Below are 25,364 nucleotides of genomic sequence, written 5' to 3'. Positions count from 1 at the left end.
CCAAGTTGGTTATGAGCAGTTTCAGGAAGAGGTGTTGCCCTCTACTGATGAAACGTGAAAACAGCAACCTGTCCTCCAGTGTTGTGAGACACTGATGGAGTGTGAAATTGTAAAACAAACACAAGGATCAGAGAGGTTTTTCTTATTCGTAGCAAAATAATCTTTATCCCGAGCAGGAGGCCCGAGTGGAGATTTTCTTTGAAGCACACGCAAAGACTCAAGATTTATTTCAAAGGATCTTGACAGTAAGAAGCTCATGTTTTATGCTCGACTAATACACTCAGTTACACTAAATTAAAACTAATGCAATATAATACAATAGTGCTATAATAAATCCTATTCTCATAAAGGTTATAATGTAGTTTTAGTTGATCATTTTGGAGAATATAGTTAATACTATTAATCTGTGGTATTATAGTTTTTGTTTTCATTATTGAGCCCACTTAAAACGCAGGCCAGTTAAATCAACACTTCTGAACATTTACACCTTCATGAACCCATAATTTATCCTTGTTTCAGATAAACACCTAATAAACCGACAGCTTAGTGTCTTTATTTGAGAAAGATCTCAAATCCAAACTTCTGTCCAAAAAGAATCGATGCAAGATAGATCACTTCTTTATTGATAATATTTAAGTTACACAGTATATAATTCCAAACCTCCAGATGATAAATGAGAAAGACATTCTTTTCATATCACACAGTAAGAGCTGTTGCCTGGTTACAGTTATACCCAATATGATCCACACTGAAAAAACCAATGAAGCATAAAAGCTCAACTTTGACAGAAGTTGCTTGGTGTAACTCACCTCCTCTGATGCTACAGTGTGAATTAAAAAGCCACAACACCAGCACAAGTACAGTTAAAATGATGTGAATATACAGACAGTACAGTGCAGTACAGTATATAAGACTTGAGTTGACTAAATGACAGAAATGAAGTTCAGGCGTTCAGCGAACATTACGGCTGTAACTTTGTCTTGAGTTGTAAAATAAATAATGGTCCACATTGACAGTTATTTCAAAGACAATCGTCTCAAGATATTTCTGACAGCATCATGGGTCAGGACCCAGATTTTCAACTCAATGAATCTATTGACCTCGGGAAATATAATCCATCCACCATCTAATAGGAGAAATAATGAAATTCTATCCATAGTTAACATTTTAGAAGAAGCCGAGTGGAGGACATTGTTATGTGTGAAACCTGCAGGTGTTGACAAAAGGCCGTTTGTACAGTAAAGTGGTCAGTTAGCAGCGTGAAGAGGGAAAAGGGGGGAAACCATTGTGAGGTCAGCGATAATCTATAGAAATAGACAATCATGGATATCCTTCTCTTGTACTGTACACCTGTCCCACATGTCCACACCTGTTCAAGCTCACACCTCTGAAGAAAGCGTGAGTGTGTGTGAATGTGGAATCCTCGCTGGTGGTTTAGAGCTCTGATGTGAGCTGCCCTTTACTCTGGATGACCCTCATGACAGACTGGACCACCTCGGAAGTGGTGCCCTGACCCCCGATATCAGCCGTGTGCAACTGCAAGAAAAAAACCAAAGTATTTAAGTATTTTAACACATTACCAGATGCCATTAAAATGTAAAAGTGGAATGAGTCTCCTGCCACATTTTGTATTTGTATTGGGGCTTTTTGTGTAAAGTTTGTGAGCAGTAAACTGTAAATAGCCCCCTATACCACCCATTTTTTCTCCATCAAGATCCTTTAATATTTTTCTGAGGAATCAAGGAAAATGTTGAAAAGCTATATCTCATGTTGGTGAAGAAAGTAAAAAAAAATAAAACTTGATTCGCCTCTTATCTGGATCCAAAGCAAAATTTAATGGATCCTTTCCTGACCCATATCACATCTTTCCACCAAATTTCATGGTAAGTTCTCGAGTAGTGTTTATGTAATCCTGCTAACTAACAGACAAAGAAACAAAAGGCAGACGAAAACATAACCTCCTTGGCACAAATAGAATGAAATGCATATCACTCCTCTCCAGCAACCAGTCTGCTGCTATGGATGATGAGCAGATCAGGTTTGAAATAAGCTCCAGGACTGTAATTATTATCCAATCCACACAATGTAAAATCAGATAACGTTCAAGGAAGCATTTCATAAGAAGCTTTGCGACAATGAAAGGACACAATGCTGCTTTGTGTCAATGTAGTGTGATGTCCTCTAGGAAACGCGCCAGACTGGCCACCTGAGCCTCTGAGCGCATGTCACAACAATACTCTACAAGCCTTATGGCAGCCGGTGAGACAGCTGAGGGGAAGGACCTGTCAGTTGTGAAAAAACTTACCCTGGTCTCATTCATGGTAGTGAGGACTGCATTCCGGATTGAACTTGCATGATCGTAAAGCCTGGAGACATTAGAAAGAATTCTTTACATTGCCGGAAGAGCGCAGTCAAAGCATTACAACGCAGATGAAACCGAAGGACTGTTTGTGTATCTTGTGTCTGGAAAAGCTCACTTGAGGTGGTCCAGCATCATGCAGCTGGCTAGCAGCATGGCAGTGGGGTTTGCAATGTTCTTGTATGCAATACTCTTCCCAGTATTCCTTGTGGCCTGAGAGATAAAGGAAAAATAAGACAAAGAAAGAGATGAAGCTTGGAGTTGCACTATATCAAAGACATGATATTAATGCCAGGAGCTGCTCAACACTCACCGTTTCAAACACGGCATAGTCACGGCCATAATTGGCTCCAGGCACCAGGCCGGGCCCTCCCACCAGGCCTGCACACACATTGCTCACGACGTTCCCGTACAGATTGGGCATCACCATCACGTCAAATTGCTCGGGCTTGGACACCAGCTACAAAAACAAACACAGTGGCGGGTAAATGATTTTGATTTAGCAGCACCGACAAACATTCCTTGGCTTTATCAAAATGTTATCGACCATGACCTGCATGGTGGTGTTGTCCACAATCATGCTGTCAAATGTGATGTCTGGGTAACCAGAGGCCACTTCTTTGCAGCACTGCAGGAACAAGCCATCACCGAGCTTCCTATTGGGAGGGGAGAGGCAGAAAACTCTAAATGTCCAGCATGAAGAAACTCACAACATGAGTGAGGCCCAACAGCTCCGCTAGGATAAATTTGCCACAGAGTCACTCACATGATGTTGGCCTTATGTACGGCGGTGACCCTACGACGGCCCTTCTCTCTGGCCAGACTGAAGGCATACTCTGCGATCCTGAGGGAATTGTTCCTGGTGATGATCTTCAGACACTCCACGACCCCGGAGACGCTCTGAAAGACGACAGTGACGAGAATACGAATAAATGACAGCTAAAGCGAAAGCTTCAGTATTATGACAGATGAAACAACAATAGACCAGAGTGAACAAAACAATGATGCAAAAGTCCATAGACAGTATTACTGAACACTACACACTATAGCAAGGGAATTTGTTTATTTTTTTTTTTTTGATTAAATGTGATTTTTTCATTTGAATGATCCAATATCGATTCGATAAACAGGGGATCTGTGGTCATTATTATCTGTTTGCACTTGTTTTGAGATGTTGAATAAAATGTCCTTGTGGAATTTGAGTTATTACAATATGAACAATAGTGTTATTTTAGGTTAAAAACTAACAGAGATAATAACTGGTGATATGAGTGAATATCAACAGTCATTACAGATACACCACAGTTTCCATGACTCTTGGGCCTCTGGTTGTTGTGACTAAGCTGACTTTGGAACAATCTATAAATCACATCTACAAGAGGGATAGCCTGAAAAAAAGCCTCACACTGATCTTTGGTCTGTTTGTGTTTGTCTAGGAGATATTATCTCTGGATATGAGTTTTGCGGAGCCATTGAAGTCAAGTAATTACTGTGTCGGTTCTAATTTAATCAGAGTGTCCCTGGCGGGGAGCTAACACTAGCTAACAGTGAGGACTTTAATGGAGGGAAGTGCCAACATGGGTTTTTAGCAAGCGGCAGAACTGATTGCGGTTCAGCTTTGTCTGACCTCGTGCTCCAGACTGCTATATTCTCCCTCCGTGTTCTCCCTGATGATCATGATGTCAATGTTCTTGTGGCGGGTCTGGACTCCGGGGAGGGACTGGCAGTGCATCACATTGGCATACAAGTCTAAACTTGTGCTGTTGATGGACATGGAACAAGACAGCGAGGAGAAAGGGGGGGAAACCATGGGTCAACTGACAGAACCAAACTCTGGAAGAAAAATGACCCATTTCACAAAAGAGCCTTTATGAAGAGATCTGAATTTGTATTTATAATCTTACCGAAGGAGATTATTCCTGGACTTGACAGATGGCGGCATGGTATGTTTGGTTTCTATGTTACCTTTTAGAAGAGTTAGAAATGTCACAGTTAATATAGACAATGTGCCTCTCACAGCTGTACTTGGCTTTTCATGTTTTCATGCTCTGCTTAAAACATAAGCAATTGTTCAAAAAAATAGTTTAGAATGTGAAACATTGGACTTCTCACCTTTGAGGGCAACTCCATTACGGCGGATGGCAGTAATGGCATTATTGATATCTTCCTCAGTCTCAATAGCAGAGTTGACATGGACCACCTCAAAGTCCACTGGCACACAGCTGAACCTACAGCGGGATTTCAAACAAATATGATGAGGTAATCCTCGGCCGTCTGTAGTCAACACATGTGAAGAAGATTTTGTTTAAGTCTAACCAACCTGAAAACCTCTCTGACATGATTGAGCAGCTCAGGACCAATTCCGTCTCCGGGTATGAGGGTCACAGTGTGCCTGCCTCCGTACTTTGCAGGAGGCGGCTGTGACATTAGAATTCCAGGTGTTATTAACTGCATTATTAACTTAAAGAACAGCAGATACACAAGGATGAATGAGTCCCAGATTGAGATCCCATGCAAGCCAAAGTGATTAACATTATGAAATGTGATTTTAGAGTACTGTGCAAAGGGTGTGAGGCACGTTCGATGTTTGGATTTTTACACATTATTGAATTGAATAGAATCAAGCAGACGTCTGATCAGACCCCAGATTTATTCTGCAGCATGACAGTGACCCAATAGTGCGACAAGGAACTATCTTCAGCAACTAGAAGATTAAGAAATCCTACAACAGATGGTTTGATCCCTGCAGAGGTCAAATCTGGGATTACATGAAATACTAGAAGACACTGAGACAAACTAAATTCACAGGAGAACTGAGGCAAATTCTCCAAGATGCATGGAACAACAATAAAGTGTGCACGAGTCAACTGGGTGGTAAAGGGTGGCCCCACCATCAAATGTTTTCATTTAAGCTATTTTCTTTTCTGAATTCCACACTTGGGTGGAGGGTTGAGTGCCTCAAACATTTTGCACAGTACTGTTCATCAATGCTTTAGGTAATCCCTCTAGTTGATGTGTTAGTATTAACCAGCCCTGGTATTATTGAGACAGAACATGTTGATTCTTGTACAGTATGAGGAGTGATGTGGTTCATTAGATTACGGAGTGATCTAGGTAAGCACATCAGGGTTAGCTACTTACAATGTTATCTCCCTGTCGTTGGAGATGGACAGCAAGAAAAGCAGAAGGACAAGTCAGTTGCGTAAAAGAACACGTCCAAACCAAAGAGCAGCAAATGCAGAGGAATCACAACCACTTTTCCCCAAAGAGGGTGAAAAAACCCCAGATACACAGCACTGCCACTTTATCAAACACAGATATGATAAGTACCCAGCCACGGTTCAACCCCAAGAAGTACAGGTTGAAAAGAATCATAACAATGAGTTGCAGTGATTTGTATTCAGCGTCATTAGTTTTGTTAAATCACTCAAGAATCACATCTGCTCATTCTGAGAGGCCTGGAAACCCCAGAGGGACATTCTGATCCACTCACTGTGAGCATGGTCCGATTCCTGCGACTTGTCAGAGTTGGTCCAAATACCTGAAAGACAAATGGAAGCGAGAAGGATTCAAGATAATTCGTGACTAACTTTATATAAACAGGTTGTGTCAGATTTAAAGTCTGGGTAACTGAAGGGAATCTAAAAGAGGTGTTAGAGGTCTGCCAGCTCAATCCTACTGTTTATACCCCCCACCCCTGTGACCTTGTGTTTAGGAACATTTAACGACTCTAAATTGGAGCCACACAACAACACACATGTCCGACATGACATAAACAACACATCCCCTCTTACTTTGACCGTATTTCCGAGGCGACCGCCCCAGAAAGGAGAAATCATTCTGGACACTGACAGCACTGCACCGTGAGACGCCATCTTGGTTCTGCAGCAGCAGCAGCAGCAGTCGCGCTTGCAAGGAGGAAGTACTTTCCTCTCGCGATAGTTTTTTTTATTCGTTTATTTTATGACATGAGACGATCTTGACAACCGGAAGAAGAAAAGTTGAGATTTAACGCATATTTGTTTAAAGATTGAAAACAAATAATAACAGGGATTAATGCTGCGTTCACGTCCTGGCGTTTAATTTGAGCAGAAGAGTAGAAGAGAGTGAGACACGCCAGACTCTAATTTTGTATTTCTGGAGATAGCGAGAATTTCTCTCAGTGATTATATTCAATACTCGGATAAAATCACTACAAGCATGTCAGCAGGGTGTTGGCAGAATGAGTGAATACATCACACCGCTATAAATAAAATGAAAATACATTCGTTTTCTGATTTCACTTAAGAATATGTAACAAAACTGGATAAATTAAGCTGGTGTTGGTTAAATGTTGCCAATAATACAGCTGGAATTAATGTGGCAAATTCGTGTTTTTTCAATCTTCGTTTTTTATTTGCAATCTTTAATATAATTTTTTTTTAAGTATACATAGGGTTGTACACAATCACATGTATACTTGTTTGTATAACACCTATCTTAACAAGGTTACAAAGTGCTTCAATATACATATATATTGCTTAAATATACATATACATCATATAAGTATCCTGTAGAAGTTTTAATAGTCTTTTTGTTGAATGATTCGGAAGTTAGGTTTACATATTGTTCAACGTCTTGAAAATAAGAAACCAGGTTATTTTATTACCATAATTTGCATTTATGGATGAAAAATATTACATTTATTACGGAAAAAACCTTTTTTCAATGGTCTTATTCTGCCGACAGTTCGTGAACGCGGCACCATGAGAAATGTTGGTCACGTGACCGTGCTCGCGCAGCCTCGGTTTCCGCACACCGGAGTTCTGCAGTTTGACCGGAAGACAAATGGGAAAAAAGCAAACATCCACCGTGACGCCGGCGTTACCGTCTCACTGATCGTGCTCAAAGTGTATTCATCTCATTAGAGGCTCGATGAGGAAACAGCGGAGGAAATAAAACAAGTCCCGCGTGGCAGGAGCTCTGCGGCTTTTACCGTCCATTACATCCCCGCTAAGGAAAAGAGACGATACCAGGCGGAAGTGGAAGAGCGGTGCTCCCAGCAGGTAAAGGACCTGTCGTCTGTCCGCTTCACTGCACTGTCAGTAGTTCGTCTGTTGCAATGAGGGGTTTCTCTGTTGTTGGGACTAGTGTCGGCTCGTGTCCCTTCGACCCGCAGCCCTTCAGAGCCATCTTGTACTGTAGAGAAGCTGAAACTCTCTGCTGAACGTGTACATTTTAGACTAAACTTGTACTATACCGCTATTGCGCAAGACTTGTATTTTTTACTAAAGGTAAGTATCCCACATATCGAAAAGTTGTGGTCAACAGCAGTTCTCTAAAGTAATACCCGCTTGTTTCCTCTTGTATGTTTTACTCAACTTTAAGCAAACAGTGACAAAGTTGAGTATGGAATCACATACATGCAGATAAGTCAATGACAAAAAACAAATGCATAGCAAAGGATAATGTAGAGTAATATAAAGAGTTCAGTATTATTACATGTTGGATGAACTATTCATATTTATTAAAACATCTGTCATTGTAAATGGACTTTTGGACTCTTATTAGGTGTCTAAAATTGTAAATTCTTCAAACATGGCTGCCATTTGCGCCACCCTGACGTTGATACTTTAAGTTTCGTTCTCATTATCATTTCTTCTCCCCCAGGTCTATGAGACGGTGAATCATGAGGTTAACAGGTGGGTTTAAGGTTTTGTTTCTTTATTATCACATTCCAGTGGGAATTAGTCTGTCTGGTTTTGTTCCCATGTGTGGTTGGACCTGAACGACACGTCTTGTTTTTCTCTGACAGGGCCCCTGAGAGTTGTGGCTGTGCTGCTGCTGGTAGGGCTCACATGGCTGCTGGCAAGCACTTTCTTTGGAGAGGATAGTAGCTCAACTGTGCGACATTTCTTCAGTGGTAAGAGAAATGGATATTTAAATAGAAGAGAAGTGATCAATTGATTAATTGATTGACAGGACATTTGTTTGAGCTATTAAACAAAATTGGCCACATTCTCTGGTTGTAACAGTTGCATGTGAGGATTTAGGGGGGTGGATATTGAATAGCTATGGTTTTTATAATGTTGATCACGCAAATCAAGCACTTGGAAGATGTATCCATGGGTTCTGGGAAACAGTGATTTGAGACACATGTGATAGACTACCAGATGAAGTCAATAGTTTTCAGTAAAAACCCAAAGGTCAAGTTTGGAGTGTTGGTCTGAGATGCATTTTTGACAGCATCTGTGTTGAAATAATATAAAACACCATTCTGAAATTATACATTATCACTTTGAATCTAAAGCTGTTATTTATAACGTTTTTCATTTCTTTTTTTCAGGTGCAAGTGAGGAGCCAACTCCAGGTAAATAGTAGGAGCAGTATGGCATGACTCTCCAGTCACACATCATTTTGATAATGTTGCATTTATATCTTCCTTACAAATGTTTTGCATGTTTCAGCCGAACCCCATCCTCGCAGGTATAAATGTGGACTTTCAGCTCCCTGTCCCCCGAAACATTTGGCTTTCCGCCTGGTGTCCGGTGCTGCCAACGTCATCGGTCCCAAAATCTGCCTGGAGGACAAGATGTAAGATTGAACGCTTTCCTCTTTCCCTCCATTAGTCTGTGTTTGTCCTCCCCCTGCTGTCTCCTTTGTTTGTTTGTTTGTTTGTTTGTTTGGTTTTGTTTTCATTCTCTGTTCCTTTTTTCCTCTGTGCTGTCATAACCAGGCTTCCAAATCTGTCTGGGGAGCTGAATGCAAGTATTCTTTCAGTCTGTCTGTCCGTCACCTCTTTGGTTTTGTCTGTAGTCTTTTAATATCGCTTGTCTCTTCTTAAGTGCCAGGTAGCTAGTTGACATGTGTAGATTCATGTGTACGGGTAACACAGGAGTTCTGCTAACGTGCTTTGGGTTATTGCTTCAACATCTCGTGTTTATGTCACCCAGGTTAGTGAGCAGTGTGAAGAACAACGTTGGCAGAGGACTGAACATAGCTTTGGTGAATGGTAAGAGGGACAGCCTAGACTCTGTGCTCTAAATATTTAAAGATCTTGTTAATTTTGTTTGTTGACGATGATTCTTTGTTTCAGGGGTAACAGGAGAGCTCTTGGACACAAAGAGCTTTGATATGTGGGCAGGAGGTAATACAATCCATGCACAGTATACATGTGTCACATATTTCATCTGGTACATATGTCTCAACTGTAACTACCCTTAAGTCAAGGTTCACAGCTGCTTTGATGTTCATTCTCAGATGTTTCTGACCTGTTGAAGTTTCTCCGACCGCTCCACGAGGGAACACTCGTGTTCGTGGCTTCTTTTGATGATGCTGCCACAAAGTAAGAATCCTTTTTCTCTTACGCCTGGGACACCCTGTCGGCTTTGCATGTGGGTGACAACTACCTCGCTGAACTGCTGCGTTGCTGTGTTCATACCACCTGCATGTTGACTGGGGCCCTGCTATTGTCAGCTGCAGACATTGACTTTGCTTTTGATATTTGCCGTCAGTACTAATAATCATCCATTGTTGATAAGCCGTCCGAAGAGAGGGCAATTGTAACCAGACACCAGTCACTTGTTTTTTTGTTTACCCACGTTGAGAGGAAGATATGTTGACATGTAGTTATGTCAACATTAGCTTAATGCTCTGACTTTATAGTAAACATGTGACCTCCACTTAGCTTCTTGAATAAGATGCAATGGCTAAATTGGTAAAAACAACAATATTTCTGTGGTTTTGTTTAATATGTCTGGGACATATTTGGATACAGCTTATAAACTGAAATCAGAGAATGGTTTTATGTAATGTTGCTGGTGTGACATCAATATGACTTTCAACAGTTTTTCCTGTCTGTGTTAGATATCCCACATGAAAGATGCCAATTCTCAGGATGACACAGCGCTGCACAGAGGTGTAAACCGCATGTGTCACGCAGGCAGTTTTGCTGCTCTGACCTGATAATATGGGTCACACACACGTTGCACTGGCATTATGCCCCAAGTGCTGGAAACGCCTCAAATAAAATTCCACCGACAAATTGTTAGACGTAGATATTTCAAGCAATTATATCTCTCCTAAAATGATTATGTAGCTTTGCTAGAAAGAAAGAGCTTTTTAATAGCAGAGCAGTAGCAGAGCTTGTGTCCGGCCAGATTAATAAACCAACAGCTGCTGCCTGTCAATTAATCCTTGTTGCAGTCAGGAATGATAATGTGACAGTGAGGGTGACAGCGTGCTGTTGTGCTGTCAGAATGCTTTAATGTTAATGTAATTAGTTTTAATGTAATTTAAATGACATCTGGTGGCTGAGTCGTTAGTTACCCAACACTAATATAACTTTCGTTGTAACAAAATGAGCATAAGGCTAACCCTAACCCGACGTATTATAAAGACTACATTAATTTCAACATAAACTGTAACAGAGGTGAAGCACTTATGTTTGACCTTTGAGCCTAAAATAATCATCTTGCCCTGGCAGGATGAACGACGAGACGAGACGACTCTTTGAGGAGCTCGGGAGCACGGCTGTGAAGGAGCTGGCCTTCAGAGACAGCTGGGTGTTTGTAGGTGCTAAGGGCATCGAGAACAAGAGTCCTTTTGAGCAGGTATGTTGCAATTACTACCAGAAAAGGTTCTCACCAGCCGATATTATCAATACAATTACAATGGTGTCATGATACATAATTAATGAAATGCAGTAGAATAATTAAATGATGTGTCAGAAGAGAAAGTCTCGTAGTTTTTGTAGTTTTGTTTAATACTGTGGATAATAGTGCTACATTTGACAACACATGATGAGGGGTTACACTTCCAGTATCAGAGACAATGTTATTAGTAGTAGTGTAGTGATGTTCACCATTTAAAGTTATAGGAAATTGTGAGTATAGAGTATACACTGGAAAACAGTGTTGCTGATTTGTCCCTTTTTTATTTATCCACAATGAATATTGTTCATTGTCTAAACTCTGTCAGGTTTAGCATAGTCGAAAGGCATTTGATTATTACTGTGCACATTATTATTATTATTATTATTATTATTATTATTATGAGCATCTATCCTGTTAGAACCTGGTTTTGTTTAAATTGCTTCGGTTTGTCTTGTGTTTGTTTCCATAAGCGCATGAAGAACAGTAAGAGCAACAACAAGTACGAAGGTTGGCCTGAGTCTCTGGAGATGGACGGCTGCATTCCTCTTCGACCACCGCTGGAAGGATAACTGTGCCACGTCTTCCCTCACCTTCACTTCACTAGCACCTGCAGTAGCAGCAGTGGATCCAGATGACTGTTAGAAAGGAGCCGCTGAACGACTGAAAAACCCCGAGATTTTGTGCCACGTAACCTTTTTTTGAATTTTTCTTCTAATGGCAGAAACGAACGCTGACTGAGAAGTTTGCCTCCGGACTTGATATATTTATAATAACTGGAACCTGTTGTGGAAGATTTGTGCATTAGAAGGTTTGTGAGCCACTTTCGAGTTGGTAAAGAAACTTGAGAGGCCGTATGTTTCATGACCAAAAAGTAACAGTGACTAGTGAATGAATACAGCTGGAGTAGGTCTTCCAAAGTCATTATAGAAAAATGGACACATCTCCTCTCTTCAAGTCTGCCTGCGGGGTGTCAACATTGTGAGCTTGAGTGACAGGATCATGAGCTGTTGTAACCGTTGGCGGCAAAAGACGGCGAACCAGTTTCACACCAAGGCAAATGGAAAGCTAATCCACATCAGCACCAGACAAACATCTGAGGTCCACTAGTAGTTTTTAAAAGTTCTACTACGGCCCATGTCTGTGTGAAGATTTTATATTTAAATCTGTTGAAATATGGTTTTGTCCCGTGGTATATACAAGGCTATGATATTGTTATGCATAGTGTTAGATGTCATTGTTTCCTAAGAACCTGGTTCGTAGGACTTATTGCTTGCCACGTTTACAGGTTCGTTAAACAGCAATTATTCATTTACCTTTGATTAAACCTATTTATTTTAAGACTTTTATTAAGAACACAGCAGACTGATCGAGTGGATTCATTATAACACTGCTCATGGTTTTAATGTAGTCTTAGGCCTGCGAGCATTTTTCCAAGGAGTGCTTTGTTTAAGAGGTTCAGCCTAAATGTGTCTGTGGATCCGGTTTTTTTTTTTAAGATTTTGAATGTATCCACCTGGCGTCTTGCAAGCCGAACGTGAAGGAAATATTCAACGCATAGAAATACTAAAGATTATTTATGTATGTTTAGAAGTTCATTTCAACTGCCTTTTCCTGGATTATGTCATATTACCTCTAAGTGTCATTGTTTTTTTTTAACAAAGCATCCAGGTCTGTGTCTATATTGTGACAATGTGGATGAATAATGATAATAATAAATGAAAAAATGCCCATATATTTAGTGTGTATGTGTCTTTATTTTGCAGGAGTGGTCGTGAGTCAGCTGAGGTACTTGAAGAAATTCACTAGAGGGCGACACTAGTCAGAGTGTCAGTGGGGTTACTCGGTTCATTCCGCTCGGGGCATGTTCTTCACCCAGCACATGTCAGGCTGTGGATCGACGCTGCGGACTAAATGTGGAGGAGTCCCGGTTGATCCGTGAAGTCAGTGGCAGCTCAGAACCGCGCGGATCACGATGAACCGCTGACTTGTGGCGGTGTAACGATAAAACACAAAACTATTCCGTGCTTCCATTGACATGTGTGTGCGGGGCCTTCACGTGTCGTTAGAAAAATGCGTCATTGCGAGTTGCGTGTTAGCCAATGACCCCAATTATCCTGAAGGACCATGGTTAGGCTACATGATACGTCTTTGTCATGATTGGTTAAAGTGAAGGCTTGTCTTTTTTACTCCTTTTCTGTTTAATTTTGTTATTAAAGAATAAGGTTTAAAATAAGATGCACATTGTTTATTTCACATTTGGGAATTTGTGTCACGACAAAACGAGAACGATATGATAAATAAATTTACAGACTTAATTGTTCAAACAATAAAAATATTCCCAGAAAAAAGGAAGTAAAGAATGTTGGCATAATATGGGATCTACCTTTACGGATAATTGATTGGAAATGTTTACTGAATTCATTTATAGATTATTGTCATAAATATACATACAAATACTCACTTCCATATACTCACACCCTGAGCAGTAGGAGAAAGTAAAAATTATATTTACCTCAGGGTTTCTATCTTCTGCTACTTAACATTTTATTACCAGTTGCTTTTTAAAATGTCTTTCTTTGAATACAAAATTTGGTTAAGATGAATAGCATCCTGTAATTTACTAGATTAAACTATAATAATGATTTAATTGTATGGTGGTTTTAAAAAAAAAAACGTGTAATGTGTTTCAAATACAGGAATACGTACACACAAACAAACATATACACAGATAAGCCCAAGTATATACAATCAAGCATACTCCCATACACATATCATTGTCCCTTATCACATCTTATCTTATCTTGTCCTGTCTTGTCGTATCTTATCTTATCTTATTGTATCTTTCATATTTTGTCGTATCTTATCTTATCTTATTGTATCTTTCATATCTTGTCGTATCTTATCTTATTGTATCTTTCATATTTTGTCGTATCTTATCTTATCTTATTGTATCATTCATATCTTGTCGTATCTTATCTTATCTTATCTTATCTTATCTTATCTTATCTTATCTAATCTTATCTCAACAGTGGCATCTGTAACTTCGGACGCACTTGAACGCAGCACCACAGTCACATCAGAAGCCGGTTTACAGGCTCCAGCATATGGTCTGTGGATTAAACACGTAGCGCTGCTGCCCTCTTGCGGCGGATTGGCCCGACTGCTGCTTCTATTCAGGAGGAAGATGATGAAGATGAGCCCTGTGGCAAGTGGGGGCTGACAGGCGGAGCGGCTCAGTCCACACGCGAACCTGCTGAAGGCCGCCGGAGCCGTGCGTTGTAAATTATGTACATAAGTTACTGACTGATATATTCGGGCCAACGCGTGAATGTTCCGGCCGCGCAGCGAGGCTGGAAATCGGTGAAGCAAACGGCCCGAGCGTCGCTGGGACTGGAACACACGTCCGCCAAGTGCCCCGCGCCCGTCTCCCCGCACGCACGCCGGCCGAGGCTCGACGGCTCCGCTGGGGATCCTCCACACCGACTCCACCGCGAGAGAGAGAGAGAGAGCGAAGCCCGGATGAGATTTAACGAGGAAAACAAACGGACGGGTGTTTTTTTTCTCTCCGACGGGTTTATTTTTGTAAATGTATTTTTTATCCGTATCCGCGGGTGTGGAGTCTTTTCGTAGACAGAACGCTCGCTGTAAATCTAACGTTTGTAAATAGCTGTAGGAATAAAGAAGTGAGTTGTCCGTAGCTGTCTGCGCTCACCGGCTTTTTTTAATTTTTAATTTTTAAATACATCTCCGGACCGCCCAGCTACCATGTTGCATCGGGGTGAGTGATGTTTGTTGTTATCTTCTATCACAGATTGTAAACAGTCCTTTCCGTTGATTTTGCCTTTGAATCAAAGGCTGTGATCCCTCATGAGACATAATTATCCTCGTTAGTTTAATGTCCACTCGGTCTCTTATTGGGTGTTTATCTTCTCCTGTGGCAGCTTATTAACGTGGAATAAATCAAGTGAAATCACTCCAGTCAAGTGCAGAGCTGTGGGCTGACTCACCGACAGGCCCACAGACACCACACCGTCCATCCCCATCCCTTGAACGGCGTGTTCAGGTCCCTGCAGACCAAGGCAGGGTGGGTGGGTGGGTTTGAGGGGGGGGGGATTTTTTTTAGATTTGTGGTGGTGGCGGTGGTCTCAGCCGTCTCAGACACAATGTCCTCGCCCTGCACGGTGACTGTACTCCGGTGTCTTCCAGCGTTGGCATCGCGTTTATAGAGTCAGCTGAGCTGCATGCCAGCCAATAGCTGCACTTCACGGTGCCCGCACATCCAGGCACCGCTCTGTTGTACATGCTGTAGCCTATAAATAACGTGCATTAATTGCATTTTGCTTCAGAGACACATAGGGCTGCACGACCGGTCCCATCGTGGCGTCTTCGCCTTAAACAGTTGGCACGATATGTCTCCTGTAAGTAGCAAAAGCACATGAATTGATAGCTTTTTTTACGATTGCTTATGGTGTCCATAAATTATGCATAACACTAAGCATAACCTCCCCAGCTCCTGTATTGATATTATACATGCATAAATAAAAACGTTGTGTCTGATAGTCCCACTGAGAGCAATAGTGAGTTACTCAAAACATTAGAGAGGATGCTTCCTCTGCAGAAAACAGCTGACAGCCGCTGAACGGCGAAAATCAACACTCTGCTGATCTCCACCGTCCATAAAAGTTCACACGGCATTTGCGGGAATGAATGGGGGGTGGGTGGGGGGGGATCAGTCGTTGATATGAGCTCCAGGAGAAGTAAAGCCACTTTGGTAACATGTAATCCTGATTCATTATTGGTTGATTAAGGTGGCGTCCTCCCTCACCTGGATTAGAGGGATCCTCTGGTATGGGGCCGGTGCTGCTCACTGAGGGGAATAAAAGAGAACAAAAAAGGGGGAGTTAGATAACACATGTGCTCTCTGTATCTCTCTCTCTCTTCTCTCTCTCTCTTCTCTCTCAGTGAACAGTACTCCGTGTGTGCTACCTACAGTCCACTCTCCCATGCTTGACCTGGATTGGACAAAAGTCCTCGTTGTGGTTTTCAGCCTTGAGTTCCCCCTAATGGGAAGAGAACAGTCGTTGTGTGTTTGATTCTAGTGGTCCAGCGTTTGATATTTTTTCTCATCAGATTGCCAAAAAGCGCTGTTGAAACTGAAGACACACGGTGGAAGCAGCATGTGCTCCACCAGGTCGTGTGATGGTTGAGAGGAGGGAGCAGTTAAGGAGCCGGCTTGATGTTATTATCCTCTCTTGTTCAAGTGCACCCACGTTGATGCTTTTCAAGGTGAACCCTTCAATCTCCTCATTACAACGTTTACTTGTGGGTTCCTTCTCTTCCCCTCGCTATGCGCATGTTGCACAGTGCTCGTCCTGAACCTTGTCATTCATTTTAACAGTGCCACACAGTCCTGGTCTGACAGCGCAGACAGAAAGTGTGTCCTTTGAAGGTTCACACCTGCCACTTACAGTTATGTGTCCTGGGGACGACGTGGCCTCGCTCAACAAATGCCGTCTTTGTTTTTTAACCTGGTCAACAGCCGAGCCTCGGATTTTACAGGCAGTGCTGTGCTGCTTCACATTGGGCCTGTTTGAATTCTGGCCAGCAGATTTCCGAACCTGTGGAACCTCTGCCCCACATCCCTCGGCCTCCATCTCTTCTTTAAAGCTCTGTGGGACTGAGTTGGAAAAAAGTGGCCCATTAATCATCTGGAGGAAGGTTGTTGTAGTTACAGGCAGGCACTGATTTGAATATGATTTAGACTTCTAGCAGCAGCAGCCAACTAAGTTCAAGCAGACCTTTCATATCTGTCAGTGTATCTGATGAACCGAGTGATGAACAAAGGGATGATATGCAAACTACTGAAGCTGGAAGTTGATGAAGAATCCTACATGCATACTTCCTGATAATACGCTTGTTCTATTTCTACTTTACTCCTGAGTTCTAGCTGACCTGTTGTACTTCTTTGAGGTTTACAATTCGACTTTTATACTATTAGTAATAGGCATATACATTTTGAAAAGTGTTTTTAAAAAAAAGAAAATCTGCTCTAAATTGTGGCACCCATTAGAGTGGCTCAACAGTCCCCTTCAATTCAATCAATCTGCACCAAATTCCACCCACTCGTTAATGTCAGTTCCCTAAATGTGCCGGATTCTTTTCATCAATATCCATAAAGTATTTCCTGGCAAAATTCCCAGTTCTGCCCCTTATCCTGAGTTGAATGGGTTCTTCCCTGACACACTAAGGTTCGTGGAAATCTGTTCATTTGTTTTTGTGTCTTGCTTTTAAACAAACCAACCAATAAAACATTTAGGGGTGAAAGGTAAACAATCAGAGGTGATTAATCCTGAAATTCAAAATTACCTTTGGAAAGCATTTTTTGTGGATTTGAAACTAGAGCTGTGACCGATGATTTTTTTTTCGTCATCATTTACTCAGCTGATTGTTTTGAGGAATCATTTCATCCATCTGTTTTCGGAAAATGTCCGTCACATTTCGGCAATCTCTCATGTGCGGACACTCGCGTTACATTAGCAGCGAACACAACACATCACATTAACACAATTTGTGTGTTTGTAACACGAATCTGTGACACTGGACACAGCAGCGGAAACTATTCCTATGCTAATGTAATCACCTCGTGTTTTCAACCTTGTCCAACCACTAAAAGCATTCCTCCTCTCCTCTCCTCTCCTCTCCTCTCCTCTCCTCTCTTTGCACAACTGTAGCTGCTTTTGTTCGGGCAGAAATTTAGCTATAGTCACTGCTTTCATTCACACAAACATTGGCACATATTTTATCAGGCAAAATCCCACCCAGCCCCCTTTTTTGTCTGTGCCACCCCCCTCTCTTTATCTCCCTCTTGTTCTCTTTCACACACACATTTTTCCCACCCCTTCTGCTCGCCCCCCTCGCGCCATCTCTCCTTCCCTCTCTCCCTCTCTTTTTGAAACTCTGCTGTACGCTTGCTCCCACCGACTACAATCCCTTCCTGTCCCCCTCGCCACTTTTTATTCACTCTTTTCATCTGCATGTCCCCCTCAATTGCAAAAAAAATACCACTGTCTGCGTGCACACACACACACACACACACTCACACACACACACTCACACAAACAAGAGTCCCCTGCCTCGTCCTTTGTCTGCCCGCCTAATTTTGCAGCAGCAGTTTGGTTCCACGGGATTAATGTGTATATTGGGCCTCTCTCTCCTCGTCTTTATCGGGCACAAAAAAGTTCCAGCGAAAACAAACATGGCCTCCTGTGGATTTTCCGAATTTGATAGAAATCACATCCTTTGCAGTCGTGAAGCAAAGGTGTCACAATGATGTTCACTGCCCATGTCAGAAATGCTTAGGCAGCTGCAGGTGTTCTCACCGTGCAGGAGCCTCACAGAAGCCTGGAGGGCAGGGAGAGGGCAGCACGTCATATGTTCGGTTCTCATGTACTACAGCACTGATGGACAAGTTAACAGAGAATCATTGCGACGTGTGAGGCTGACGCTCGCTGGAGTCACTTTGCTGCCGAAGCGAGATGTCACTTTTTCAGCCACAGCGTAGGTTTTTTGTTATCCACAACTTTGATTCCCCACGTTTGCCCACATGGCCGGTTGCTTGGTCATTTGGCCGGTGTCAGGAAATTCCTCTTAGCATTCTTTCATTGAAAGCGGACATGCTGTTCTGGTGCCAGTGAGGGTTTGCTTCTAATATGTGTGTGCTGGTCCATGTGTAAAAAAGTGTGAGATGGAGAGAAAGAGTGAAACCCAGTTTGTTCGAACCTGCTGTGTGTGTCGATATCACACAATCTGTGTGTGAATGTGTGTGGGTGTGTGTGTGTGAGTTTGTGTTTGAATGGGAGACTGGGCGGGTGTGAGAGACAGTGATGGGTTTGAACGTGTTTGATGTACTGTGATAACTCTGTCCGGTATGTGGCTTTCATGGGAACTCCTTGCCCTGGGGACATTGGCAAATAAGCTCCTGTTTAAAGGGCAACTTCCCTCTCTTTATCGCCTGTTGTTTTTTCCCCTTTTATGCTCACCACATCCTGTTAGCCTTTACCTTTTTAGTCTCACTGTACACTACAGTACACCCCCTCTGGGTCACCCTAACACAAATTATTTTTCCTTTAGCTAAGTGTTCATGGAGTAGAGCGGTGATCTGTTCTCTATCAGTGCTGAAATGAGTGGTTGATTTATAATTAGGACAGTTTTGATAGTTCAAATATATAATATGTAACAATTCTACATTAAAAATGTCTAAAACAGACCTATGTTGTTTATTTTGTTGACTTGTTTACCGATCTGATCCAAAATGTTTCCAAAAATGTTCAAATCCATACAAATCCCCAACGGGATGTTTCATTTTGGTCGGCTTTTAATTGCGACATATGCTTTACCCGTGTTGTATGACGAAGGAAAAACACACTGCTAGCCAGTGAGCGTTTTTTTCATTCCAATCTTTTACCGACGTGAATGAAACTTTAATAGTCACTACCTCATCCGTGAACATTATTTGCGCCTGAGTCACGTCAAGTAGACTTCATCGGCAATGCGGGTGGTGACAACAACTCCTATGATCCTACACTGCTTCACAACCTGAGCAGCCAAAGTTTCACATTGTACTTTTAATGACCTTCATTGATCCTACATTGAATATAATTGCATTTTTAGTTGTTGGTTTAACTATTTGATTGCATCATATTGAAGTCAGGGAAATTTGACGGGTATTTTTAATGAATATGAAATATACAATTAATTAACAGCTAATTTGATTGATCCAAAGTCAGACCATAACTGGAGATTTTACTGTACAATTTCAATATAAAGTCTCTCCAGAGTATCAGACCCTCAGGGCCTTAACATCAGGACAGCTGTTTGGTAATATTGAACAAGTGAATGAGTATTGATTTGTCACATATAAGATTTACTGAATGAGCTAAAACACACCCATCCATTTGCGTATTTTATTTATGCATTCATAAGTTTCTCACCACAATTCACAGAAAGATACCTAACATCTATGCACAGTATATATCGATATTCTGATTTAAAATTACAGTTTAACGTAACAGGTGACATATGTGGATTTCATAATTAGTTTTGTTACATACTGTTATGCGGTGTGGAGTGTGTTATGAGAGGCCATTGGCTTAATCCTAATTAAAGTTGTTTCTCCGAGCGTATGTCTTTGTCTGGGGAATGTTGCCGGACTAGAAACCTCTCTTGTTCCTCAGGAGCCTCTTAGCAGTTGGTCCATATCGGCCCAATTGTGTTATTCATTTGATTGACAGGTACTAGCATTGCACGTCGGACTCCTTTGCTTTGAGCCTGGAGAGACAACAGGCCTGATGTGAGTGCTAATGACTGCGGCGTTATAAAGGAGATAATAGCTCCTGTGGGCCACTAGACGAGCCCCTCGTGGTCACGGTGGGCTTTGCTCATTAAAATTGAAGAAAAAGTCTAGACTTTATGCTGCAGCTTTGACTGAGGCTGTCTGGCAGGGAGGAGCACATTTCAGGGGCCAAGACTGTACTTGTGAATACCTTCATAGCTAAGAGTGCCGTAACCCGAGACAGGAGTCGGGGGGCTAAAAGCAGTGGTTCTTGACAATCCCACGTGGTCAGTAGTTAAGTCATATGTGGTGAGTTGTGAATTAATATGCAAATTGTCCTAAGGCCCAAACGTGACTGCAAACGAAAAGTAAAAATACTTTTTCGTTTGCGGCACCATTTCACTCCCAGGACAACCACATTCCTTCGGTGCAGCTTTTTGTTGTTGGCATGCATTAGCGTCTTCTCTTCCTGTCTGTTCAGATCCGTGATACATGCCGACTTTATTGCTTCTGCCAATCATCTTTCAACCCTGTCTTGTATGTACAAGCTCCCAAGTAACTTCAGACTCGTTGGGGTCCTCCACAGATCACTGTCAGCAGAAGGCAGAGGAGATACAACACCTGTATGAACATATGGCGAGTGATAGAGGACATGAGAAGATTGAGATGTCAGAAATGTCTCACTACTACACACACACTCTCACACACAAACCCAAACTGTGAATGAGTCATAGTATTGCAGGGAGATTGCCATGTCACTGTGTTTGGTTTCACCTGCTGCTGCCAGAGGATGGTACTGAGGACCAATTCCAAACGGTCTCTTAGCACCCGGCCTGAATGGTTGACTGGGTACACACTGGGTTACACTGTTGGCTGACGCCCGCTCTGATGACAATCATAATCACAGTGTGTGTATTTGAGCCCTTTGTTCTGGATGTGTGGCAGTCACTCCACTACAGTTGGACAGTCCCCCCCCCGTCCCCCCCCTGCGTATGAATTATTCACACTCAACTGGCCTATAGTTCATCATCCATATTTAATGGTTGGGATCGTGTACTCCAAACTGCAGCTTTCTGTTACTAATGGAGCTGTTGAACACAACTCAAATCACAAGACGCTGATGAACGTGCTGAGGGCGTGTGTTGACCAGGCTCGGTCGATATTCTCAGGAGACTCTGGTTTAAACTTCAGATTTAAGCCGATCACAAGAGCAAAACTTTTGTTTGGCAGAAAAAAACAGGGTAAATCATTGCTCTCTGATATGAGTTTTGAAATATTCATATACATACTGTAGTAGTTGGGCTGTCAGGGTCCATAATTATCTCAGGTTACTTTAGCAAGCAGCGAGGGCTGGGGGATATGACACACATCAAATCAAGATAGTCGATATTGATAATTATTTCAGTAAATGTCACATTATTGTTATAAAGTTCAAGGACTTGATTTATGCCTCTGAGTGATGTTTTTGGAGTTAAGCTCTTTTCAATGAGCAGAGAATGACTCACACCTGATAAAGAGCAAACACATTTTACAAATCTGAGCAATAATCTGAATTTGTCTGTGAAAAGTCATCAGAATTTAGGTCTTACAGACTTTTAGCTGGGTTTTATTTATTTTAACGCTCATTTAATGCTACTTCTTTCGAGCTTCGAATGAGTTCATTTTTAGAGAACTGTTATGATTCATGCACAGTTTGTAATGTCTCCATGTGTTGTTGTTCTTTCTCAACCATGCAGATATTAGCACAGTGCAATATAACTACAAACAAGAGCAGCGTGGTAAATATACTGAGCCTCCAAACACCCGGCTCATCAGCTTTGCTGTAGAAACTCTATACCTACATGTCTCTGCCTGTAGTTTGCGAGATCACGCAGGGTTTTGAGGTTTATTTTCTACTAAGCCACTTCGCCTTACCTTCAACTGTGGGGAAGTCCTACAAATAATTATGTGTCTTTTTATCTGTCTGACTTGACACAGGTCTTAAATTTCATTCATTATGGTCTTAAAAGGTCTTAACTTCAACTTGTTAACAGAAGAGAACAGATATCTATCTGTTATATACCTCCTCATATTGCTTTCCATGGAAAATTATATTCTGGCAATTATTGATATTGTTTTATTGCCCAGTCCTACAATCAGATGTTGAAAACATTTCTATTGTCTGAAGTTTTAACCCTTTGTCTTATTACAGGACATATTTGCACTGATTATGGAGCACTTCAAAATCTATACAGATAAGTTTGCTGCATTAGTTTTACAGGCTATTCAAACTTTGCGTTCTCTTTGCAAACATGAGCAGCGTTTTGGTCAGAGAAGAAAAAGCTACTGAATCAGTTATAACTCTTCCTCCCGACTGGAATGTTTCAGCATTTCATGTCCTCCGGTCCAGTTTGATTTACTTTACATTTGGCGACTGCGATGCTCCTGTGTTGAAGATTTATTTTGTGAAGTTACAACTTGATTTCTCAATTTCACATGCCGAAGTCTCCGGCTTGGGCAACACACTGAACCCCAAATTGCCCCTGACAGCTGTGTGGTTGATGTGTGATACAGAAAATGCTGCACATAGATGTACTGAAGGAGTGTGTGTTTGTAAAAGGCAATACTTTAAAACTATAAAGTGCTATTAGTGGTAATCGAGAAGGGTGAACCGCTAAATAAATACATTTACAGGGCCCCCTCTGATCTATTTAGATGCAAACAGTGTCTGACTTGCATTCTCATAGAGAGAGTGGAAATACAAATTACCAACCTGACATCTCTCCTCTGACTGTCTGAATATTAATGCAATGTTTTGTTTATGTCTTGCAGGGTTCACTTGAAGATTTTCACACAACAGTTTGAAAGAAAAAACGCTGCAGCTCCCCCAACAGATAAAACTCCTGGTCGGGTGTGTATTTGTAAGAGCTGGGAGACGTGTGGTTCTCTTTGATTAGTGCTGCATCTAAGTGGGCTCTGAAGAAAATGTAGGAAATGGTGAGGAGGAAAGTGAGGACAGAAGCTATTATCCTGCAGCTGTGGTCTCACCCTTCTGTTTCTACGGTAAATCATCAAAGAAGAGGAGAGAGAGAAAAAGGAGAAGGGTCAGTAGTTTGACCAGGGGAAGGCTTCCGGCATTTACAGCACTGGAAGGACTGCCTGAGAGACTAGAAGGGGTGAGTGTGTGACCACAGAAGGAGAGAGACGGGGACTGACGGAGGAGCAAAGGTTTGGAGGAGGCGGAGGAGGAGGTCCAGGAGGGGTGGGAAAGGCCCTTCCCCATGGCTACTGACCCAGGAGAGCCCACAGGCACTGAGGACTCCTCAGAGAAACCTGATGGACAGAGGAAAGAGGACACGGAGCGGGAGGGCCGGGACAACCAACAGTGGGAGAGGACACAGAGCAACCCGTCAGACCTCTCCTCCTCCCAGACTCCAGGGAGGAGAGCGGCAGGAGTAGATGATGGAGGGATCCAAGGAGGAGGAGGACAAGGGGAAGCCAGCAAGGAGAGGGAGGAGACCATGCTCAAACCGATTTCACTCGCCACGCGCTCCTTGTCAGTCGACACTGGTCAGAAACAACTGAGGAGGGAGAAGCGCTTTTTCAGGAAGAGCGTTGAGATTTGTGAGGAGGACGATGACCTGGAGGTGACCCCTGAAGCTACCCACAGTGCCCCACACCTGGAGCTGCGTTCCTCCGACTCGGTCTTCACCAGCAGTGCCCAACAGCAGGGGGCTGATTCGACCTGCGCTGCTCTCGGCAACGACCCATCTTGCGCCAGCTCCAGCCAGGAGCCTGGAAAGGATGTTCTTTCGTCCACAGCCATCCAGAGGGGGAAGGAAAGGGACCGCGAGCTGGAGGAGGAGGCCGAGATGAAGGCTGTGGCCACCTCTCCTGGAGGAAGGTTCCTCAAGTTTGACATAGAACTGGGAAGAGGAGCCTTCAAAACTGTTTATAAAGGCCTGGACACCGAGACCTGGGTGGAGGTGGCTTGGTGTGAACTCCAGGTAAGAAAAAACTCTTTAATTGGGATTTCTGATCTCGCTGGTATAATAAACTGAAAGATGAAATAAGCCTCAAATTATCAATGCACATAAAGAATCCAGACAACGTGAGAGGTGAATGGAAATCTATGTAAACAAATAATATATCAAATTAGTGTGAACTTTAAACCCAGCGTTGTGCTTTTGAAGTGAATATCATTAGATGTGTCCCCTGAGCCCTTTCTCTCGAAAATCTGGGAATCTCAGCACGTCGTCTGTTTGCTTTTCATACTGTGAGATGGCAGTTCAGTGGAGACCGGGGTGAAAAGGAGGAGCATCGCTTGTAGTTGAGTGACAACACAAAGTGAAAATGGAGGCTTAGCTTTTCTAGGGCTGTTGTAAATAATAGAATTGTAGGCTGGGAGCACTTATTGTTGTTGTAAGAGGATATCCTATTAGATACAGCATTTCCTGCAATGGCCTGAATTCATTCATAAAACGTAAGGGGATTATTCGTTTTAGGGAATCTTATTATTGACACTGTGTTTTAGGTGAAGGGTTTGAAACCAGGAAAGGGTCTCATCATTAATGAGGATTAGGGTCTCCTCATTGCTCTTGAGAATCAACATCTTGTTTTTACGTATGTTCTTGCTTGGTTACTTTATAAAAAATAGCTTTTAAACAAGCATATTGTGTCATTAATCAAGCAGTTGCACACGTTTTGAAAGTAGAAGTTATTGTTCCAACAAAATATACAGTACATGTCACCGCCTACTCTTGCCCAGTGTAATGAGGTTTGAAATGGAAATAGTCATCTGAAAAGGAAGCTTTGAATAGGGAAGAACAAATGTAGGTGTAACAACAGCAAACATCTATGTAACAAACCCTCACATTATTGCAGTAGGAGGGAAATAATGCAATATGATGCATGTTTCATACCAGAGCACTGCCGTGTTCATTATGCTCGGACGTAAGGGGAAACATTGTTAAATGGTGCAGATTCAACATGTGGTGGGAGACAGACTTGTGGAGGAGAGAAGAAACGCATCCCTCTGACTCTTGGCCCCACAATAGAGAGC

At 42.2% G+C, this 25,364-nt stretch overlaps 3 protein-coding genes across 6 annotated transcripts in view; 2 read left to right on the top strand and 1 right to left on the bottom strand.

The window, feature by feature from the left end:
* Positions 1-602: 602 nt before the first annotated feature.
* Positions 603-6,303, bottom strand: idh3g (isocitrate dehydrogenase (NAD(+)) 3 non-catalytic subunit gamma). Of its 2 annotated transcripts, XM_035159081.2 has the most exons (13): positions 6,154-6,303; positions 5,853-5,900; positions 5,501-5,512; positions 4,680-4,777; positions 4,472-4,587; positions 4,264-4,324; positions 3,987-4,119; positions 3,126-3,259; positions 2,913-3,015; positions 2,673-2,819; positions 2,478-2,572; positions 2,306-2,366; positions 603-1,536 (listed from the first exon to the last, which is right to left on the bottom strand). In XM_035159081.2, exons 1-13 carry the CDS (start codon positions 6,232-6,234, stop codon positions 1,435-1,437), a joined length of 1,191 nt encoding a protein of 396 aa, XP_035014972.1. In that variant the 5' UTR covers positions 6,235-6,303; the 3' UTR covers positions 603-1,434. The 2 variants fall into 2 exon arrangements, with proteins under 2 accessions (XP_035014972.1, XP_035014973.1); XM_035159082.2 differs by lacking the exon at positions 5,501-5,512.
* An 816-nt stretch (positions 6,304-7,119) lies between these two features.
* fam3a (FAM3 metabolism regulating signaling molecule A) lies at positions 7,120-12,724 on the top strand. Of its 2 annotated transcripts, none has more exons than XM_035159084.2 (10): positions 7,120-7,404; positions 8,009-8,040; positions 8,154-8,261; positions 8,685-8,708; positions 8,806-8,932; positions 9,292-9,350; positions 9,435-9,485; positions 9,599-9,683; positions 10,824-10,950; positions 11,472-12,724. In XM_035159084.2, exons 2-10 carry the CDS (start codon positions 8,028-8,030, stop codon positions 11,559-11,561), a joined length of 684 nt encoding a protein of 227 aa, XP_035014975.1. In that variant the 5' UTR covers positions 7,120-7,404; positions 8,009-8,027; the 3' UTR covers positions 11,562-12,724. The 2 variants fall into 2 exon arrangements, with proteins under 2 accessions (XP_035014975.1, XP_035014974.1); XM_035159083.2 differs by having other exon boundaries at positions 7,123-7,404; positions 11,463-12,724.
* A 1,467-nt stretch (positions 12,725-14,191) lies between these two features.
* si:dkey-151g10.3 (serine/threonine-protein kinase WNK1) overlaps positions 14,192-25,364 on the top strand; it is a 37,469-nt gene continuing 26,296 nt past the window's right edge. For both annotated transcript variants that reach the window (XM_035160428.2, XM_035160427.2), the window contains exons 1-2: positions 14,192-14,770; positions 23,135-24,309. In XM_035160428.2, the coding sequence (XP_035016319.1) occupies positions 23,584-24,309 (726 nt within the window). In that variant the 5' untranslated portion in view covers positions 14,192-14,770; positions 23,135-23,583. The remainder of the gene's footprint in view (positions 14,771-23,134; positions 24,310-25,364) is intronic.

The sequence above is a fragment of the Hippoglossus stenolepis genome, chromosome 6 (genome assembly GCF_022539355.2).
Source record: "Hippoglossus stenolepis isolate QCI-W04-F060 chromosome 6, HSTE1.2, whole genome shotgun sequence".
Lineage (NCBI taxonomy): Eukaryota > Metazoa > Chordata > Actinopteri > Pleuronectiformes > Pleuronectidae > Hippoglossus > Hippoglossus stenolepis.
Note: the sequence above shows the minus strand (reverse complement) of the source record. Positions and strands in the feature narration are given on the sequence as shown.

Coding starts and splice junctions, on each gene's coding strand:
- fam3a (XM_035159083.2), top strand. Junction 8,933..9,291: donor ATCTGCCTGGAGGACAAGAT/GTAAGATTGAAC, acceptor TATGTCACCCAG/GTTAGTGAGCAGTGTGAAGA. Junction 10,951..11,462: donor ACAAGAGTCCTTTTGAGCAG/GTATGTTGCAAT, acceptor TGTTTCCATAAG/CGCATGAAGAACAGTAAGAG.
- idh3g (XM_035159081.2), bottom strand. CDS start 6,234: ATGGCGTCTCACGGTGCAGTGCTGTCAGTGTCCAGAATGATTTCTCCT. Junction 2,573..2,672: donor ACTATGCCGTGTTTGAAACG/GTGAGTGTTGAG, acceptor TTTATCTCTCAG/GCCACAAGGAATACTGGGAA. Junction 2,367..2,477: donor ATGATGCTGGACCACCTCAA/GTGAGCTTTTCC, acceptor TAATGTCTCCAG/GCTTTACGATCATGCAAGTT.